This window comes from Octodon degus, unplaced genomic scaffold (genome assembly GCF_000260255.1).
Source record: "Octodon degus isolate 3935 unplaced genomic scaffold, OctDeg1.0 scaffold00004, whole genome shotgun sequence".
NCBI classification, from domain to species: domain Eukaryota; kingdom Metazoa; phylum Chordata; class Mammalia; order Rodentia; family Octodontidae; genus Octodon; species Octodon degus.
In genome coordinates, this window is record NW_004524580.1 from 27,870,635 (window position 1) to 27,893,465 (window position 22,831).

The window sequence follows — 22,831 nt, forward strand, 5'->3', positions numbered from 1 at the left end:
TAAGGAATAAATGCAATATATACTCCATGGTAGAAATAAATGGTTCAATGCTCAATAATGAAAATATTTTTTAAAACTTATCTTAGAAAATTTTTTATTCGTTATGCATTTTTGTTGGAACTCAATACATTTTTTAGTTATTTAGTTCTTTTTTATATACCCACTCTCATTTCTAATTTTAGAATTCGGCACATGTATTTTATAGCCCCACAGGGCCCACTAAAATATTATTACAGATTTGGCAAGAATTTTAAATATTCCCAGTCAAATTATTAATAGTGATGGGGAGAGAATTTTTTTGAGTTATTTTATTAGTAGCCTATGAAGCACACAAAATATCCAGCAGAATATCCAAAGTCTTTCATTTAGGCAGAGTTGAGAGCTAAACTAAACAGAGTCTATCAGTGGTGAGAGTTCAGGTATGGCTCAGCTTTCTTCAAATCATCTGTTAAGTCTTTCCTACTTCTACTAATATCATTCTAAATTGTAGCCAACTAATTTAAATCATGCATCATTTTTCATTTGTTTTAAATCTGACCTGTACATTTACCATTGTAATGGATTGAATCTAGATGTCCCCGCAAAGGCTTACGTGCTCATAGGCAGGGCATTTTTACTTTTAATTTTTTAAACAGAGTACAAATTAGAATCAAAACAGAAAAAATTACAAGTTACACAGAATTTCATTTAAATTAATATGAATTTCATGGTACATTTGTAATACATAGTGTTGTTTTCCAACCAGTTATTCATATTACCAGTTATATGCATGTAAAATTAGAAAAAGAAAGAAAAAATAAAAGAAATGTGTAAGAAATTAAGAGGAGAAAAAGGACAAATAATTGAAAAAAGAGACAAAACAAATTAAAGTATTAACTGCTTCTTTCCATAAATTAGCAAAACTGTACAATACAGTTGTTCACAGCATCCTGCTTACATACACACATATGACTCCCCCACTTCCTCTCCTGTACTTCTCTTTAACTCAGTAACTCTCTCCTTTTGAATAAATGCATTCCCTTTACCAGTGTCTAGTGTACCCTTCAGATTCCATTTTTCTTTTTCAGGTATTCACACTAAGGAGACAATACTATGTTTGCAAATGCAGGTCTTCCCTTAAGAGTATATTCTCTAGCTGCATCCATTTACCAACAAAAGACTCAAATTTATCCTATTTTATAGCTGAAAAATACTTTACTGTATAAAAATACCACATCTTCCTTATTTATTCTTCAATTGATGTACATCTGGGTTGTTTCCAGGATTTAGTTATGACACATTATGCTGGTATAGACACAAGTGCACATATATCGCGGTGGTATGAGGTTTTCCGTTCTTCTGGAAAAATACCCAGGAGGGGAATAGCTGGCTCAAACATGATCTCCAATCCTAGCTTTTTAAGGAATCCCAACACTGATTTACATAGTAGTTTTATGAGTCTGCACTCCCACCAACAGTGCAGAAGGGTTCCTTTTCTCCACAGCCTCTCCAACACTTGTTATTGGCTGACTTCTTGATGTTAGCTATTCTTTCTAGGGTAAGATGGAATCTTGGTGTTGCTTTAATTTGTATTTCTCAAATGACCAATGATGCTGAACATTTTTTTCACATATTTACTTTCCATTTGTATTTCTTCCTCTGAGAAGTATATATTCATCTCACATGCCCATATTTGGATTGGGTCTTTGAATTTGGGTGGCTTATTTTTTTTTAATTCTTTGTATGTTCTAGATAGAAGGCCTTTGAAGGATAGTTGGTTATAATTTTTTCCTAGTTTGTGGGTTTTCTTTTTACTCTGTTGGAGATTTGCTTTGAAGTGCAGAAACTTTTCAAAAAGATGAGATCCCAGTTGTTGATTCTTTGAAGTATTTCCCAGGCAGTTTACTTTTTGTACATGAACTCTCTACTTACCCCCATGTCTTTAAGATTTCTACCTACATTTTCCTCCAGAAGATTTAGTGTTTCTGTTTTAATATTTAAATTTTTGATCCATTTTGACAGTAGATTTGTGCATGGTGACAGGAATGGGTCTAGTTTTAGTCTTTGGCATGTGGAAAGCCACTTTTTCCAGCACTATTTTGTAAAGAGGCTATCTTTCTTCCAGTGAGCCTGTTTGGCCCCTTTATCAAAATAAGGTGTCCAAGTGTGTTTCTAGTTGTCTCTACATCATCCAATCTGTTCCACTGACCATCAGGCCTGTCTTTATGCCAGTAACATGCTGACTTTATCACAATAGCTTTATAATATAATTTCAGGTCAGGGATTTTGATATCTTCAGTGTTTCCTTTGTTTCCCAGGATTGCTTTTGGTATTCTGTGTCTCTTCTGGTTCCAAATGAATTTGAGGAAAGTTTTCTAGCTCTGTGAGGTATACTATTGGCACTCAAATCAGGATTGCACTGAATCTGTATAGCAATTTTGGGACTATGGCCATTTTCACAATGTTGGTTCTTCCTCTCCAGGAGCTTGGAATATTTTTCCATTTTCTCAAATTCTCATCAATCTCTTTTCTCAGAGTACCATAATTTTCATTGTATGAATCCTTTATGTCTTTTGTAAGATTGATTCCTAAGTATTTCTTTTATTTTTTGATGTTACTGTGAAAGGCATGGTTGCCCTAATTTTTCTCTCTCAGTGTGTTCATTCTCTCAGTATGTACAAAAATGTTGCTGATTTTTGGGTTTTGACTTTGTATCCTGTTACCTTGCTGAATTTGGTGCTTAAAATCTATAAGAGTCTTGGTGGAGTATTTGGAGTCCACTAAGTAGAGTGTCATGTCATCTGCAAGTAATGATAATTTCACTTCTTTTCCCATCCTTATTCCTTTTAATTCTCTCTCATCTAATTGCTCTGGCTAATGTTTCCAGAACTATATTGAATTGGAGTGGAGACAGTGGACATCCTTGTCTTGTTCCTGATTTTAAAGTAAAGGCCTTCAATTTTCTCCCAATTATATGATGTCGGCTGTTGGTTTCTCATTCATAGCTTTTATCAGGTTGAGATATAGACCATCTTTTCCAATTCTCTGTAGGGTTTTTTTTTTAATCATGAATGAGTGTTGGACTTTGTCAAAAACTTTTTCTGCATGCATTGAGATGATCATGTGGTGTTTTTTTTTGGTTCTATTGATGTGGTGTATTGCATTTCTAGGTTTGCATATATTGAACCATCCTTGCATTCCTGGAATGAATCCTACTCGATCATGACATATAATTTTCTTGATGATTTGCTGCATTCTGTTTGCTAGTATTTTATTGAGGATTTTTACATCTATATTCATTAGAGAGATTAGCCTGTAGTTTTCTTTTTTAGTTGGATCTTTCTCTGGTTTTAGAATCAGAGTAATACTTTCCTCCAGGAATGAGTTTGGTAGGATTGCTACCCTTTCAATTTCATTGAAGAGTTTGAAAAAACTTGGCATTAAACATTCTCTAAATTTCTTGTAGAATTCTGCTGTGAGTTCATTGGGACCTGAGCTTTTCTTTGTTGGTAGGCATTTTAATTAAATTTTCAGTGTTATTTCCTGTTACTGTGTTATTCAGAGTTTGTATGTTTTTCTTGACTCAGCTTTGACATATCATATGCACCTAGGAAACTGTCCATTTCCTCTGTGTCCTCTATCCTGTGAAAGTAAAGATTTTAGAAGTAGGTATTGATGATCTTCTGAGTTTCTCTAGGGTCTGTAGTGATTTTGTTTTACCATTGTTTATTGCATGAATTTGGTTTTTTTCTTTCCTTTATTTGATTAGGTTTGCTAGGTGTTTATCAATTTTATTTATTATTTCAAAGAACCACCTATCTGATTCATTTATTCTTTGTCTCAAATGCATTATTTTCCTGCCTTCTTTGTGCTTTGCCCTTGACTTGCTCTTTTTCTAGGAGCTTGAAGTGCAGCATAAGATCATTTATTTGGGCTTCTTTTGTTTTCAGAATGTGCAAATTTACCACTATAAATTTTCTTCTTAAGACAGATTTCATGGCATATCACAGGTTTCAATAAGTTGCATCTTCATCTTTGTTTGATTGTAAATATTTTTAAATTTAAACAAATATATTTAAATTTCTTTAATTTCATTTGTGATCCAGTGATTGTCTAGAAGATCGTTATTCAATTTCCACGTGTTCATGGTGTTTTTGTAGTTTCTTTTGTCTATAATTTCCAGTTTTCTTGCACTATGATCAGATAGTACTCATGGGATAATTTCAATTCTCTTTCATACACTTAAGAGTGCTCTGTTTTTGGTGAAATACTCTTTCAAGGTCTACCAAATCAATTTCTTCATAACTTTGGTTTAGTTCTGTTATATCTTTGTTAATTTTTTGTCTAATTGATCTATCTCTTTGTGACAGTGGCATGTTAAAGTGCCTCATTACTATTGTATTATTGCACATTTGATTTTTCATATCTGTTAAAATTTGTCTTATGTAGAAGAGTGCTCTTACTTTGCATGCATATATATTTATTGCTGTTACACTTCCTCTGGCAGTTTTCCCTTAACAAGTATATTGTGACCTTCTTTATCTCTTTGGATGATTTTTGGTTTGAAGTAGATACTGCCAGAAACCAGGATAGCTACCTCAGCTTTTTTTCTGATTTCCTGTGGCATGGAGAATTGTTTTCTATCCTTTGACTTTTAGTCTGTGAATTTTCTTTTCAGTTAAATGTGTTTTTTGTACGTGACATACTCTTGGATTTTGTTTCTTAATCCATTCTTTAGTCTGTTTCTTTTTCTTGGTTGAATTGAGGCCACTTACACTGATGGTTCTAAGTAATGGTTCCAACTAATACATATGAGCTTCTATTTGTCATGTTATTTTCCTGTTATAGGTTCCATATCCCCCCTTTTTATTACTTGGTCTGTTTGGTAGTTCATTTCTGTTCTTGAAGCTGTGATCACTTCAGTTTCTTTCTAGAATATCTGTCAATTCTCTTTGTAGGGTTGGTTTGGTGGTCATGAATCTCTTCAACTGTTTTTTTGTCATGGAAGGATCTTATTTCACTATTGAATTTGATAGATAGTTTTGCAGGATACATCAATCTGGGTTTGAAGTTGTTTTCTTTCAGTACTTGAAATACTTCACTCCAAGCTCTTCTTGATTTGAAGGCTTGTGCTGAGAAATCTCCTGAGAGTGTCATGGGCTTTCCATTGTATGTGATTGTTCTGTTTCTTCTCTCTAGCAGCTTTTAATATTCTGTTCTTTTGCTGAATTTCTTAGATCCTGATTAGTATGTGTGTAGTTGTAGATTTATTGTGATTATGGCTATGTGGAGTTCTATATGCCTCACATATTGTATGTCAGTTTCTTTTCTCGTGTTTGGAAAATTTTCTGCTGTTACTTCTGCAAATCATCTTTTTATGTCATTTGTGCCGTCTCTCACTGCTTCATTGACACCTATCACTCTTTTGTTATTTTTCTTTGTATCACTTTGTAGCTGCTAAAGTTTTATTTTCTGGTTCCCTGTTAGTTTTACAAGATTTTTTATTTCACATTCATTAACTGCAACAGTGTATTCAAGGTCTGAAAATCTATCTTCAGTTTCATTCAAGCAGTTTTACTGGCTTTCAGTGGAGTTCTTGATATCCTGGATATCTGTTTGAATCTGTTACATGCATTCTAATTTTTTCCTGTATTATTTAATCAGTGTTTCCATCATTTCTCTATTCTCTATTTTTCTGTCTATATCTTTTTTAGCTGTTCTGTGTAATCCTTTCATGATTGTTGTTTTTTGCTTTTGGACCTGAGAAATTATTTCTGTTCTTATTTCTTCTATAGCCTTGTTTCTTTACTTCAGTTGCTATCATTTCAGAGACTTCAGGTTTGTGATTTTCAAGTTCTTGTACATCTTTGCCTCCTCAATTTATTCTTCGTTGGGCTAGAGTAAGGGATTTCCTTTTGCTCCTGTGTTTTGGCATTTTTGAAGCTCCCAGTAATCACCCAGATAGAATCCCACAGACTTCCCAGAGTCTGCCAAAGTTTTTAGTTGGTTTCAGGAAAGGTTCGTGATTGCTCATGCTGGGTCCACAGATCACAGCTCTCCTGTGTTCCGTAGGCCACTCAGAGTTCTTCTAAGTTCTTAAAAGTTTGGAGCAGCATCAGCAGAAGCTCTATGTCTGCACACACTGAGCTAAGGAATGTCAGAGCTTATCAGACTCCCACAGGCTTCCCAGAGGCCACCAAAGTTCTTAAATGGTGCCTAGAAAGCTCCATGTCTGGTCATGCTTGGGCCCAGAGAGTGCAGCTCTCCTGTGTTTCACAGGTCACTCAGAGTTCTTCTAAGCTCTTACAAGTTTGGAGGGGTACCAGCAGAAGATCCATGCCTGCATGCTGGGGGCTAACGAAGGTCAGAGCTGACCAGAGTCCCGCAGGCTGCCCAGAGTCTGCCAAAGTTCTTCAGGCAGGGCTTTTTGGAGAAGGCTAGTTTTGGTTTGTGTGATACTAGGATCAGGGGTGCGTGTTGACTAAATTGGTTTAGCATAGTTCTGGGCATGGATAATGGAAGGCCCATTCTAGGTGTGGGTTACACCAATCAATAGGCTTGTAGCCTGAATGGAATAGAAAAGGACAGAAAAGAAGGCAGGCCAGCCGTTTGCCTGTCTTGCTATCAACTCTTTCTCCTCTGCCATCTCTGTCTATCATGCTGCTCTGTGTTGGAACCAGGCAACTATGGACTGAAACCTCTATAAACTGTGAACAATACATTTTTCCTCCTTTAAATTGTGGGTATTTTTTCCCAGAAATGACAAAAGTAACTAAGACCACAAAATGTCTCTTGGGAATGAGGATACTTTGGGGATAGAGCACTGGCCAAGCAGGGGTGAGATCCTAGGTTCAATTCTCAGCACCAAAGTGTTTACTGCATTAAGCACTACAATAAAAGTGTAAAACGTAATAATCAAGTGTTACATAAAAATGGATTAACATTCAAAATAAAAGGTAATCACATCACAGAAAAAAGGTGGATAATCATATTATTGCCACATAGATATTGAAAAAAAACTTTAATGTCAACAACTTTCAGCAAACTAGGGATAGAATAAATCTTTTTTTTTTTTTAATTTATGTATTTAGTTCAGGGTCTACAGAGTCTACAGGGTCTCACTACATAGATCTGACTTGTAGTGGTTTTCCTGTTTTCAGCCTCCCAATCACTGGGATTACATGTGCATGCCACCATGCCCAGCCTCAATTGCCCTCTCAGGGTACCCCAGGGGCAGGGCCAGCACCAGAGAATTGAACCCTGGCCTTGCACTCTGCCTAAGCAGGCATTTTAGTCTGCTGAGCTATCTGGCCGGCCCAGAATAAATCTGGCAAAAAATTAATAGTTTATTTTATAATTACAGTTAAAATATTGAACACTTTCTCCAAAAGATAGGACTAAGACAAAGATATTTGGTTTTACCACTTCAACATAATATTTCACTATAGTCACAGTAGTCAGGAGAAAGAAGCAAGGGCCGGCCAAATAGCTCAGCAGATTAAAGCACCTGCAAGCAGGTGAGGTGCTGGGGGTTGGATCCCTGGGCCTGCTGTGCCTGCCCTGTCCCCCCGGGGCATGCTGAGACAATAATTGAGACTGGGCATGGTGACATGTATCTGTAATCCCAGCTCTTGGGAGGTTGTAAAGAGGCAGATCACTGTGACTCCAATCTAGCAGTGAGACCCTGAACACCCTAGAGACCCTTCCCTAAAATTAAAAAAAAAAGAAAAAGAAAAAGAAAAGAAGAGAAAGAAAAAGAAACAAGAAGGCATAAACATTACAAATGCAAGCAAAACTATTATCATTCTCAGATGACTTGAGAAAAACCTAGAAAAATCAACTTTTATAAAAGCAAATGCTACTATGGTTTCAAATAAAATTAAGTAATATACTTATTGCATTTCAAAATAGCAACAACAAATAATTGCAAAGTAAAAATAAAATATTATAAAATAATAGTTCAATTCAATGAAGAAAATATTTTCCATGTAGTAATATTCAAATCTTGACCCTTACCTCACATAATATGGAAAATGAGATGGTTATTAAAACTAGAATAGAAACCATCTAAAATATATATTCATATGCAGAGTAAGACAGAAAACACTAACCATAAAATATGATAAATTGGACCTCATCAAAATTAAAATATTCTGTTCACCAAAAGATAAGGGAAAAATTTCTAACTGGGGGAAATAATTTGGAGTACATATAGCTGAGAAATGATCCATCTCCTTTATAATTATGAGTGAATTCATAAAGAATTAGTATAAATAAAAAATTAGAATGTTGAACAGCACCATTTAAAAAAGAAATAGCCTCGTAAAAAGACATAAGAATGTGTAGTAATAACAGGAAAAGTTGCTCCCTATGATCAGCCACCAGAAACATACAAACTAAACTATAATAAAAAGTATTTCATACTCAAAAAATGCTTAAAATTTTAAAACTTAAAGATCAAAAATGCAAAGCAACTGAAATTCTCACATATTGATGATAATGATTATAAAATGGAGCTACCTTGAGAAATTTGGGGAAATTTTATATAACTTACCTATAACCCATCCATGCCATTCTAACCCAGGTGTATGAAAACATATCTATAAAAAGATTCATATACTTGTTTTCACATATAATATTAAACATGTAAAAATATAATCAATAGGAAACTAGGTAAACAAATTGTAGTATTTAATGCAATAGAATACACTCTATAAAAGCAGGAATGATATAGATAAATTTCACACACATGCCGAGGAAAATAAACCAAACACACACACACACACACACACACACACACACACACACACACACGTTGCTGTAGGATTCCATTTATATGAAGTCCAGGATTATGCAGTCCAGGATTATGCAATCCTAAACTATGGTGATAAAAATCAGAAAGATTTTGCTTCTGGGGCAGCAGTGAGAGCTAATCATTGGAAAGGGGCATAAGGAAACTCTCTTGGGTTGTGGCAATATTCTATTTCTTGTTTTGAGTGTTGTCATATTTACAGAAACAATTCTCAGAGTGTCCAACTGTACACTTAAGATCTGTGTTTATTATGCAATTGAGGGAAAACATTTTATCAGGAAACATTAAAAAAATGAAAAGCCTGGTTTATTTTACTCAACATAATAACTTTCCCAGTTCATCCATGTTTTCACAAGTGATAAGATTTCCTTCTTATTTAAAACAAACTATTATTCCATTGTGCATATATACCACACTTGCTTTTTCTATTCATCTACTGATAGACTCTTAGGTTGGTTTTCTATCATCACTATTGTGAATAGAGCTGCGATGAAAATGTAGTGCAGCTATCTCTTCAAAGTACTGATTTCATTTTCTTTGGAGATATACCCAGAAGTATGATTGCTGAATCATATTGTAGTTGTAATTTTCATTTTTTGAGGCACTGCCATGAATTTTTCATAATGGCTGTACTAATTTACATTCCTACCCGCAGTGGGCAAGAGTTCACTTCTCTCAAATCCTTGCCAGCTTTTCCATAATATCCATTTCAAAACAATGAGATAATGTCTCATTATGACTTTGATTTGCATTTCCCTAATGATCAGTGATGTGAAGCCAGGCACAGAAAGATAAATATTACATAGCTTCACTTACTCCTGGGAGCTAAAGAACTTTATCTCATAGAAGTAGAGGATGGAATAGCCGTTATGAGAGGCAGGGTAGATAGGAGGGAGAAGAAATGTAAAAGATGTCGGTAAAGGGTGTAAATTTATGGCTAGAGAGGAGAAATAGTTCAAGAGATCTTTTGTATAGTGGGATGATAGTGCTAATGACAATATACTGAATATTTGAAAAATGCTAATACAAAGTGCCAGCATAAACAGCATATATTTGTTTATTAGAAAGAAGAGAATTTGCTTGTCAGTAGGCCTACCCAAAATTTTTCAAAGATGAGTTTTTTAAGTACTTTCAAGTATTTTTAGAGAGTAAAAATAACTTTATCTTTAAATCTGGGTAAATGAACCCTGCCTTGTGGGTTCTTCTAAATAGAGGAATTCAGCCTTATAGATTAATGTGCTTCAAAGCAACAAGGAGAAACCAGCAGCATATAAATATTTCGGTTCCTATTAATTAAAAATAGAATGTTTCACAATCTGGAGGATTTTAAAACATGAAAGAGCACAGTGAAACAAAGGTGAAAAGATCAAACACAGGATGCAGAAGTAACAGCTGTGACTTAGTGAGTTAATAAATACACAGGATAAAAACAAACCCAACAAAGCACTGGAAAGCCTGCAGCTTCCAAGTAATTAACACACTAATCAGAAACACTTGCAATGTATAATCTAAATGGCCCCATCTCATACTGAAAGCAAGGATTCCTTGGCTATGACGAACACTCTGTTTACAGGTAACAGCAGAAACTACACGAAATGTAGGCACACAGGAAGCAGAGGGGAGCAGCCCACCTCATGATGTTCCACTAAGCAGCATATGTCTTCAGTAAATAAGTAAAATGAAGTTCTGTCTTGGATATCATTGTCTCCAGAGTAAAAAGCTGAACACATCAGCCCAAGAAAGGAAATGCAAATGCATCAGGTTTGCATTTATACTTTTAAGTCTCATTGCCAGTTTTAAAAGTGCAATCATTTCAACCATGCTAATTTCTGCTAAGTAAATGGGAAAAAAGTTTTTGAATGCCCACAAATGGATCTATCATTTTGTGCATTTCCACACAGAAGTAGCAGTTTAGAGGACTAAACCTATGATCAAAATATAGGCTATTATATAAGCTAACCAATAATTATCTCTTCTTTGAGATAGTGATGCTCATCAGTTTTTAGCCTGTACACATCTATGACTTGTGAGACACATTGGGGAGTGTCTATTCTATCCACCCTCCCATGTTCGGTGTACACCTCCAAACCATTCCCGAAGCCATGTGTGGCACCCAACACCCAACACCCTCTCAGGATTATGTCTGTGTGAAATCCTACTCATCTCTCTGCAATGCATGACAAGTCTGAGGCCAGAAGTAATTAAGAGAAATGATTAATGTAGCCAAGTCTCTGGGGTGGAAGAAAGAGCATCCCATTTGATATTATATTCTTTCCAAATTGCATAGAATATATATATATATATATATATATATATATATATATATACACACATATATACGCTTTTATTATTTTACTATGTGAATACTTACACATGGTATAAGTTTTAGTTTAAAACTACCATCCCAAGTTACTTAACTCTCACTTATCTTTATTTTTTTGTTTTTCAATTATCATTTTAATGTCCAAAAGAGAAAAGTGAAGCCTGTTACCACCATAAACATTTAATAACTAACAGAACCAAGGGACAGAGTTAAGATAGAATTTCAGGTTTTAATACTATCTCTAGTTTTCTTCAAGTTTTGTTAAAAAATAAACTAGATTGAGCTAAACTAAGCTAATTAAAATGTGGCTAGAAAAGAGTTATAAAATAATGGCTCTTAGGAATTTGCTTTTCATTCACTAAATAACAAAATGCCTTCATATTAGATAATTTAAATAGATATAAAAATAAATATATTGCCAGGCATGGTAACGTATGCCTATAATCCCAGATATTGGAAGGCTGAGGCAGGAGGATTGCATCAAGTTTAAGGTCAGCCTGAGCTCTATAGTAAATTCAAACCAAGCCTGAACTATAGAGCGAGACCCTGTCTCAAAAACCAGAAATAAATTAATAGTAATGAATTTTATGAACAAATATACTTGCAAGATTCTGGAAATATAATAAATACACAATAATATCAGAAACACCAAAACTAACTAGTGACATATGACAACTATCCAGATCTAGGGAAGTTTATTTATTTAATCAAATACTCAGAGATAAAAAAAAACTTCCCTGACAAAAGAATGACACTGGTTGAACACACTTTCTCCTTCGCTTACTGGGGTACTATAAAATGTTATCCGCTCCTAAACAACCCTGAGCCTGTTAAGTAAGAACTCATAAAGATGTGTCAAGCTATCAGGAGGATTTTTTTAAACTCCTAAGCAGGACTGGAAGAAACACATCTCTAAGGAAAGCAAAGTGACTACAAATCAGTGGGGTAATTTGGCCCCTATGGAGCACCTGAATCTTCATCTTTAACTAGCATATAAATTTCTTTGAATAAGTTAAATGAAATAATTTACATGAAAGCATTCTATAAACTATAGATTACATGAAACTTAAATGACATTCTACTGATGAGTTCTATGATTATAAGACAACTAATCCAAAATAAGTTACATTAAAGAAGTTAAGATTTTAAACAAATCATTGCTCATTTAGTCTTCAAATGATACAGTTGCTCTACAGATCAGCTGAAGAGATCTATTCATGCTATATAGCTCAGCAGATGCTGAATGGCACTGATTGGGTCCTATGTCCTCTTTCTTAGAGTTTATAAGGCCCATTCAGAACAAGCCAGGTTGAGAACACCACCAATTTCATGTTCTGGGTCCATCTGTTGTCAAAAATATAATGCAAATAGCTTTATAAGTGCTATTTTCAATGAAATATCACAGAACAGCTTGTCCCAATGATATTTCTAAAGCTTGCCTGCAAACCGCCTACTGGGAAATCCAACTGAAAGAGGAGGAAGAGAGAGAAATCCATGCAGACAAGTGACAGGAATGGGAAAGAGAACAAAGGGTGAAGAGTGGCTAGCAAGGGTTGTGACCACTGGAGGAAATAAGGAGCAATGAGAACTGCCATACCAAACACAGACAGCACTACTTGGAAAGCATAAGGAACCAAGAACTTAGAAAATCCATGAAACACAAACAAACAAACAAAACACTAGGCTTCAAGGGGACAGAGCAGTGAGCACAAACAACACAGCACATGCAGAGGAACAAAGACAAGGAAGCAGGAAAGAACAGAACATATTAACAGTTCAATAACTGGAGCATCATTTATTAAAATGTTGCAAGAGGAAAATATGTAATAGTTACTTTTCTAAGCTTCACTTATTTCTTCTTGTAATATACAAGGTTCATTTCTCTAAGAGTGTATGCAGGGTCCAACATCTATTATCAATTTCAAAAGAAGCAAATATCCTCTTCTGAATGCCTTCTTTCAATTTAAAAATCAATTATCTATCCTATAATAATCCAGTCATTCCGAATCAGTGTATCCACAGTAATTCAAAAACAGTATGTATTACAGTGCAGCTGATGTCATGCCGAGGACTTACCTGAGGTCGAATAACTTTTACAATGTTCTTTAGGGCAGTGTCAGGGGATGGAGGTGAGCAGTCAGGCGTGGGCCCTGTTGAGCTGTTTCTATGGTTACCAGTGCCTGGAGCAGTAGTTGCGACCTCAGAGGCATTATCTGAGAATAAAAATAGAACTGCCATGAATGTAATCTCTCAGTTTACCTTTTAAGATTTGAAATTTTGTGAACATGAATTGAGATTTTAACCTAAACCTGCTAGCAATTACAAGATCATAATAGGGAATATACTCCTTGGTACATTCTAAAGAAAATGTTTATTCAGTGTTTTGTTTCCTTTTAAAACAGTAAATTATCACTTCCTGTAGTATTGTTCCAAGAAGAATAAAATTAACTAATTTTATGACAGATCTTCTAGCAGAGCTTCTAAGACTGTCATTACTACATGAATGACTAAGACCATACTTCAACTGAAAAGGAATGTGATTTCACAATATGACCCAGCTGCAGCTTTTCCACAATCTTTCTAATGAATATTGATCTTTTAAATTATGTAAGGGCTTCATATCTTCATGATTCATAAAAACAAAATTGAAAGCTCCTCAAATAAATTTTCCCAGAAATCCCTCAAACTGCAGAAAAACACCTTAATGAAAAACTTTTCATACGCAAAAAGATTTTATAAATGTGCTAGATTATCACTCTGGGAAAGCATAGGATATATGATCAAAATATGGTGAATGTGAAGCCATTTTTTAAAAAAATTATTATACTAAAAGACATATTGCTATTAATTCCCTCAAATTACTTCACCCTCTTTCACATTCTGCCACTTTCTGAAGCACTTCTGGAGTCCTCTTTTATGAATGTCTTTTGTTGCACTGTCATGACTGCCTCAAATGTTGCCCTTTCGTGGTCATTTTGATTTTGAGGAAGAGCCAGAAGTAGCACAGTGCCAGATCCAGCAAATAAGTTGGATGGAACGCACCGTAATATTTTTAGGGGCCTGCCTTTCCATTGGGTGACAGGCTAGAGCAGTGTTCACCACACTTTTCTTACACTTTCTAGAGATACTCATGGAAGGGCACACCGAGGCATTGCAAAAAGGCAATGTATTGAAGTGGCCACTTCAAAAAGTGGCAAGAAAGATGGGATAAGGATTCAAAGTAAGGGTAGTATTTGGAGGGGAAATAATACTAAAATGTCTTTTAATGTAATAATTTTAAGAAATTCAGTATTGAATGAATAAAATTTCAGGATCTGGACTATCTTCCCTTATGTTCAGAATTTGGTAAGCATGGGCTCAGTAAAGAAAAGAGGACTAGAAAAATCAATATCATGTAAATTTTCTTCTTAAGTTTACAATGAAACAAAATAACATCAGAAATACAGTTTTGGAAAGATAATATATTTGGAAAAGGATGAAGGATGTTCTGTAACTTCTAGCACATAGAACAGTTACATTTTACAGGTAACTTGGCAATCCTATACAGCATTTTATGAAAAATGTTGCAAGCAGAAATCTCAAAATGTTTACTTTTTGTTGTGTTTTTAATTAGCTCCCAATAATTTTCTATCATACACAGGTGAATTTAAACAAAAGAGACTGAGACAATGATTTTTTTAATAAACCAGCAGATTTCTCTGTTCCATGACTCTCCACAATCCCATTTAAAAATCAGCGATTTATGAAGGCACTTCTTGCTCATAAAAGTCAGGGTGAATTATTGTAAAACTCCACCCACAATATAAAAATACAACTCAGTTTCAACAGAGAATCCAGACATAGCCTCGGAAACAAAGATTACACACACTGAAGGAAGTGGATTATACAAAAAGTAAATCTTAGACGTGTCCACATTTTTGTTTAAGGTTTAATAGGTAACGTAAGATTTGAATTGATATCTCAGGAAAGGTGTTATAGTCATCTGACTAGGATAGAGAGGTACAGGTAAGTATTAAAATAGGCCAAAAACATCATTTAGTAAGACAATAACAATGACAAGGTGCTCTAATTCTTTCTAGTATCTCTCTTCCTTATTTCATCCACTCAACTACATATCTAAAAATATTTATTTGGAATAACTATGTATCAGGTATAAAGTCAAGTGTAAAAACTTCTCTCACTGGAGCTAAGACATAAGAGGGAGGAATACACACAGTGTACTTTCAGGGTAGTGAAACCCTTAGGCATGACAGCTTAAGGACGGCTTACCTGTCACTATGGATTTGCTCAACACACGGTGTATATCACACCAGCAGAGAACTCTAGCATAAACTGTGGCCACTGGCTCATGATGAGGTTTCAAAGTAAGAGTCATCGCTTGCACCAAGCATACTATTCAGAAGGACCATGCTGAGTGAGCAGGGATTTGGGGCCATGTGGGAACACAGAACTGCGCTCAATTTTGCTGTGAACTTAAAAAACTGGTCTGAAATACTTCATTTAAAAAATTAAAATGGAATCCCAGTCCTTGGGAAATATAATCAGGCATTGCCTCGGACACGTCACCAAATTATAATACGATATGACTTGAGAGTGGATAATAGATAAATGACACAAAGGGAAACACAGGGTGACTGCGGCTGAGAGGGAAGACGGTTGTGAAAGCTTGCAGTTTGGGACACGTGAGGCATCACACTACCTGACTGCAGACAGCAGTCCAAAGCTACAGCAATGAAAATAGTGTAGCTTTGAAATAGACAGATGAACAGATAAATGTAACAAAATAGATGTCTAAGCATGGAGAAACACCAGGACAACTCTCCTTGAAGGAAGAGCAGTTGTCTCTATTTTGGCTAAGCCTGGCTCAATTTCTGTGTATTGATACGTGCAGAGCCGGCTATGTTCTGTCTTTTGCCCCTCAATCAGCTTTAAGGAATGCAAGTGGATCTAGCTGAGATACTGATGTTGTAATCTTTGAAGCAACAGGACAGATCAGAGAGCCTGTAGCTCCCACATAGCATGTGTGACCCAAACCGAGAGACACTGAGACTGAGGCTCCAGGAAGGAGGCTATGGCCACTCAGGGTTGACAGTTACACATCACAGCTGGAGAACTGGAGCACTGACCCCAAAACACTAGACTGCCTACTCTGTGGTGTGGTACGTAGATTTCCCTCTTTCTGCCTCTCTCTCTCTCTCTCTCTCTCTCTCTCTCTCTCTCTCTCTCTCTCTCTTCCCTTTCCCTCCCTCTCTCTCATAGAGATTATTTCAGGCCTCCTACCTAGCCTAGCTCACAGCACTCATATACTTCCTGCCCTCTTTCCATCACCCATCCCTGGCTATGCCCCTCTTCATGTATTAATAAACTCAGTTTGGTCCTGGGTGGAGGCCTTTTACATTCTTCTGCTTTGCTATTATTCTGAATGAACTTAGAAACACATTGCCTCCTCCATGACTACAAATATGCCTTAGAGTCTTTACTTTCACATATGTTGCACTGGAGGTGGTATGTTGGAATTAATTTATTAGAATTCCAATAACTTTCCCATGGAATTACAAATGTGGACTTCTCTGAACACAGATGAAATTCAGAAAGACTTTCTATACCCCAGAAAGTAACTCAAACATTTTATAGTCAGTTAATTACTGAGATAGGTACCAAAAACACACAGTGGGTAAATGACAACCTCTAATCAATGACAATGGGATAACTACATATTCACATGCAGAAGAATAAAATTAGACTCATGTGTCACAGCATACATGGAAACAAAGTCACAAGATAAAACAAAAATATAAAATATGAAATTGCAAAATTGCTAGGAAGAATGTAGGGGGAAGCGCCAACAAATTAGGCTGGCAGATAATTTTTTTATATGGCACAGACACATAGGTAAAATTAAGTCAAATTTAAAAGCTTCTGTACAATAGAGCAGACACCAAACAGAGTGATGATGTAACCTCAGCAATGAAGAAAATATTAAAAAACTCAAGAGGTGGGCTGAGGCAATAGCTCAGCAGTCTAAGCACCTGCCTGGCAAGCACAATGATCTGGGTTCGATCACTGGTATTTCATGCTGTGCCAGCCCCAAACCCCAGGTGCACTGTGCTGGCCACTGAAATCAGGAGTGATGGTTCACATCTGTAATCCTGGTGCTGGGGAGGCTGAGACAGTAGGATCACTATGAATACAAACTGTGTAGAGAGACTCTGTACCAAATAAATAAATAAGATTTTAAATAAACCAAGAGTAAGATAATAAAACAAAATCAGATATACATGGGTTCACTTACATGAGAAATCCAACATATAAATAGTAAAATAAAAGACAGACAATAGGAGACAGAGCGATCTTTTGCAAAGAGGAAAGGGACTGTGAGAGGGAGCAAGGGGAGAGGGAAGAAAAGGTCAGGAGGTGAAAAAAGAATTAAGATGCATTATGTACAGATATCAACTCCCTAGAAGAAATGTAATCATCATGGACTACAAACATGCACTAATAAAAGTCAAAATTTAAAAGAAATTTTACAATAGGTAGAGGCTTTAACCTGACATTTCTAAAAAGAAAACACACAAATGTCTAGAAGGTATATGCAAAAAATTGTCAACACCACTATTCAGCAGGGAAATGCAAATGAAAACCACAAAGAAACGTTACTTTCTGACAGAATGGCTACCATCAAGAAGATGAGAATGCTGGTCAGGATGTGCTATAAAGAATACTTACACACTGTAGGCAGGAATGCAAATTAGTGTAGTCGTGATGAAAACCGATATGGATGATCCTCAGAAAGTGGTAAATCAGACTGCCACACGACCCAGAAAACCTCCCATTGGGTATATCCCCAAGAAAGATAGGAACTCAGTATGATGAAGAGATAGCTGATTCCCAAATTCCCTGCAGTATTATTCACAGCTGTCAAGATCCAGTGTCCATCAGTGGGTGAATGGATGACTACAAAGAAAATATGTTACAGATACATAATGGAATGCTATCTAGCTCTCAAGAATGGGAAATTCTATCATTTCAAAATCATTAGGAGACCCAGAAGATATGTTGGATGAAATAAGCCAATCTCAGAAAGACAAATACTGTGTGCTCTAACTTATATATACAAACTCACCAAAATTTAATTCATGAAAGTAGAGAATAGAATAGTGGTTGCCAAGAGCTAAGGACTTTTTGATCCATGGCCTCAAAATTTCACTTACCTAGGAAAACAATAAGTGCAAGACGCTGACTGTACAGCATGGTAACTACTGTTAATAACCATCCATTGTGTCCTTTAAAATTGTTAAAATAGATAGTAAGTGTTTTTATCAAAGTATATAAGGTACTATAAATGTTAAAGATATAGTACACAATGTGTTCTTATTTCAAAACATCATGTGACACTGTACATAGTTAGTCTATCAATTAGAAATAATTACATTTTTTATAAAAGTAAATTCTCAGTCTGTTGGCTTGAAGGAGAGAGAGAAGTCAAGGATAACTGAGGCTTGGGGCTGAGGAAGTGCAAGGGTGCCATCAGCATCAGTGGAAATCAGCAAGAGTATGTCCTCATCTTCCCGTCTCCTATGTTGCTTCTACTCTGTGTGAGATAATGTTATGATTTGGAGAAATGCCATTATGAAATAATGAAATAATTTTAGAAGAACTTACTCATTTATTCCCTTAGTTGTACTGTTTGTGTGGCAATCAAAATAGTTTATTTTACTTGTTTTTCAATTGATTAATTCTTCCTTTAGCTGTTTTTGAAGAACACTGAAGAATTTGCTATCAAACCCTTTTCTTAACTTCAACTACATTTCTGCAGTTCTAAAATTCTATTTTTGGTTCTCAATAAAATATACCATGTCACTAGTTAGAATGTTTTTAACGTTCCCAACAACATTAAGTCTGACTTTATAAGTTTTAAATGCCAAGTATAGTTGTTCTCGGTGTGTGTGCATTGAGAGGAAATGTTTAAAATATTTTAAAAGTTTCTAAATTGACATATAAGGATTATGCACACTTACAGGTCATGTGGTTTTGTACATAGTCCTGATAGGACCAGGGTCGCTAGCACATGAGTCACCTGAGACATTTATCATTTCGCTGTGTTGGAAATGCTGGGGAAGGGAAGGAAGTGGATGGAGGGCGACGCTCACAGATGCAGGGGTAAAGGTGGAGAGGAGGAGCTCCTAATTTTTTTTTTTTATCTCTGATAGTCCCAATATATGATGCCTTCATAGGTCTGTTTCTGTGGTTTTCTTGCTCATGATATCCTAAACCATTGCTTGTCTCACGTCAATTCTGTACTGCCTATTGCTCAACTTCTTAGAGCAAAATATATATCCAATGTAACCAATTCTTTCTCTTTAGCGTATGTTAATTCGAAAAGCATCAAAGCTTGTATTCAAATGCCTGATCTTCAGTCTATGAAAACTTTGCGTGTGCAATATTAGCCAATTTATTTAACCCCTGTGGATTTATGTGTTCTTAACTATAAAGATGATAATGATTAATAACCATCTATCATAGGTTATGTGTGCAGTTAAAGTGAAAGAGAAATGTAAATCACTAGTATGTGATCAGGAACATAATGATTTAATAAGTAAGATTTTCCTTTCCTGCTATGAAACCAAATCTATTAGAACTAAAACAAAATGTAGAAGATGAAAGAAATCCAAGAGAAAAAGCAAAGAAAGTTTGTTTTGTAGATAATATACCTGCAGAAATGCACACTAAGTACTTAGGTGAGCTGGAGGCCCATATCTTTTCACTACTAACAAGTTGGTAGGGATAGATTTAATTCCAGAAGTGAAAATGATCCCTTGTGGAACTGTTTAGTCAGGGTTTGCTTGGAAAGAAAAGCACTAACAGGATATATCTATATATAAAGAAAAGAGAGATTTACTATAAGCAGTTGGCTCACACAATCACAGTGGCCGAGAAGTCCCAAGATCTGTCTTTGGCAGGCTGGAGACCCAGGCAAGCCAAAAGGCAGTGCAAGTCTGAGCAAAATGAAAGCTGATGGCATAAGGTCTAGTCCAAAAATTGTCATGATCACACTCTAAGAAGAGCCAAAATTTCAGTTCAATTCTGCAGGCAAAGCAAACAAACAAAAACAAAACAAAAAACCTCTGATGTTCTATCTCAGGCATTCGAGTGAGAGGTGCCCCTTTACCCAGCCTGTTTCTTCTATCCAGGTCTTTAGTTGATTGGGTAAGCACCACAACGTCAGGGAGGACCATTTGGTTCCTCAGTTTACCATCCAAATGTTAATCTCAGCCAGAAACTACTTCATAGAAATACCCAAAATAAAGTTTGGCCAAATGCGTGGTCATCCTAACTGGCCAGTTAAAGCTGCATTAAAAGATCATTTAAAAATTAACCATCGCAGAATGACTCACTGCAGGGGCTGATCCAGTTAGCTGCTTTCCATTAAAATCAGAAAGAAAAACTTCTGAAAATCCATTTGGATTATAAGCCAAAAGATTCTCAAATGTTTCTTAAAGTAATGTAATACGTAGGACAAGGAAGTGGATTATTGAGTAATAAACTATTTTCAAAAGACTATAAATATCTCCACCTTCTGAATCTATCATCTCTACTATTATACTGATAATTCAATTTTATAGTACCTTCATTATATCTTCCAGATGAGATTATAGATTTTTTGCAAAGACTCACACTTCCCTAATTCTCTCCATATCTCTTAGCTAAATGCAATCTTTAAAAATACTAAATCAAATAAAATGGATAAAGCAAACCTGTATCAATGACAATTACAGATATCCTTGATAATATAGACAAAGATGGTCTGGCTTTTACAGTTCCCTGGTCCTTTCTCGGGGAAAAAATAGGAGAAATATTTACAAGACAGATAGAGTCTTAGGAAACACATTTATTCTTAAAATAGCTTTTCTTAACCGACCAATTATCCAGTGAACTTTGCAACCTCACAGTTATGTTTTAGATGTCCAACATGCAGTTGCCAAATGCTGATGATGGAAAGGAAATGATATAGCTAGAATCTGCTTAGAGAAAATTACCAAATACATCTGCAATTTCAGATTGAAATAAGATATTTGTCTTCTAGTCAGACTCCCTTCCTATACATTAGATTATGTATTATGACTGCCAGTTTCTGGGATAACAAAAACCTGAGGAAAAAGAATTCCTTGTAGTTCATATGAGCTTTTAGAAGATAAATATTCTATTCATGTAAAACAATTCATGTGAAATTTTATAGTCCAGCATTTGTAGTATAATTCACAAGCATGTATCAAATGATTGAAGAGCACCGAGGTAGTGCCAGGTTCTGGGTAGCTGAATAAGACTGAGACTACTTCTGGATGGGGAATTGGGACATGGAATGTGGAAAAAGTGGTGCCTAAGAAGATGCAAGACAAACACTGCACAAAATGGGAGATTAAGAAGTTCCTACAGTAGTAGAGAGCATAACGGTGGTCGGTAGAGCCTGAGATGGGTGGGGTGGAGAGAGAAGACAGTTCCAGAGCATTGGAGTGCAGATGCATAGAAAAAGGCCAGCAGGGTAATGAGAGTTGACAACAACTGACTGCATATTTCAAAAAATCCAGCAGAGAGAAATCTGGATGCTTTCAGAATGAAAAAATGATACAATTCTAAAGGTGACAGATATGCTAATAAACTTGATTTAGTCATTAAATGTTGTATATATACTATAGTGAAACAGTATACAGTAGTACATAAATAAGGATAATCATTATGTTGATTAAAAGTTTTTGACAATGTCTCAACAGATCAGTAAAAATTTAGACATGAAACAGCCGGGAGGGGTACGTCAAATGGTAGAAGTAGGAGGAGCAAAAGGTAGAGAAGGAGAAGAGGTGCATTTTTATAATAAGGGAAAGTTTAATATGAATAGAATATAATATTAAAAAGAGAAAATAGACACTAACAAATGGGCAGATCTGATGCAAAGAATTAGGTCTTAGCCAGTAGGCAAATCTAAACTTAAATCCTGGTATATTTGCCTCAGTTGTCTCATCTGTGAAATGGAGCTTTTCTCATAGTGTTGTAAGGATAAATGAGGGGATATGCATTAAATACATTGCCTGGCACAGAGCAACTGCTCATTAAAAGTAGCTGCTGCTACCACTGTATTATCACATATGTGTATATAATTAGAAGTGACCCCTTACTGTGGAAAGTTTGTACAAATCACTAATCATCAAGTATGAAAACGTCACAATTTCTAGTTTATCAGTTCATGAAGCAGTTTTTACTGGTCTTTAGTCAGGGTCAGGGACAGACAGCAAATATTTTAATTTCAGTATGCACAGCCTTTGTCGTAGCTACACAACTCTCCTGTGGTAGAGTGAAGCAGTCATGGACTGAGCAAATGGGTGTGGCAGTAGTTCCAGAAAACTTTATTTATGAAAACCTTCAGTTGACCAGGTTTAGTTTATAGATCATGGGCTGTGACCCTGGGTTTCAGTACTTTCACAAAAATGTTTTTCTTTCTTATAAAAAAGAATTGCTTTATTATGCATCTCTAGATCTGTATTGTATATGAACATGCTCACAATGTCATTAAAAACTAAGATCAGGGGGGCCCAGCCCTAGCTCAGTTCTTTAAGTGGCTGCTTCCACAATGCTGGCAGCCTCAGGTTGCTGTAGTTCGATCCCCACAACACTCCAGCCATGCAAAAGTGCCCTGAAGGCATTCAAGGAGCAAAACAAAAAAA

The 22,831-nt window shown here is 35.8% G+C and overlaps 1 protein-coding gene across 5 annotated transcripts in view; it reads right to left on the reverse strand.

The window, feature by feature from the left end:
- Anks1b (ankyrin repeat and sterile alpha motif domain containing 1B) overlaps positions 1-22,831 on the reverse strand; it is a 1,319,834-nt gene that overhangs the window by 652,190 nt on the left and 644,813 nt on the right. For all 5 annotated transcript variants that reach the window (XM_023716668.1, XM_004623821.2, XM_023716659.1 and 2 more), the window contains exon 11: positions 13,191-13,327. In XM_023716668.1, coding sequence (XP_023572436.1) covers positions 13,191-13,327 — 137 coding nt within the window. The remainder of the gene's footprint in view (positions 1-13,190; positions 13,328-22,831) is intronic.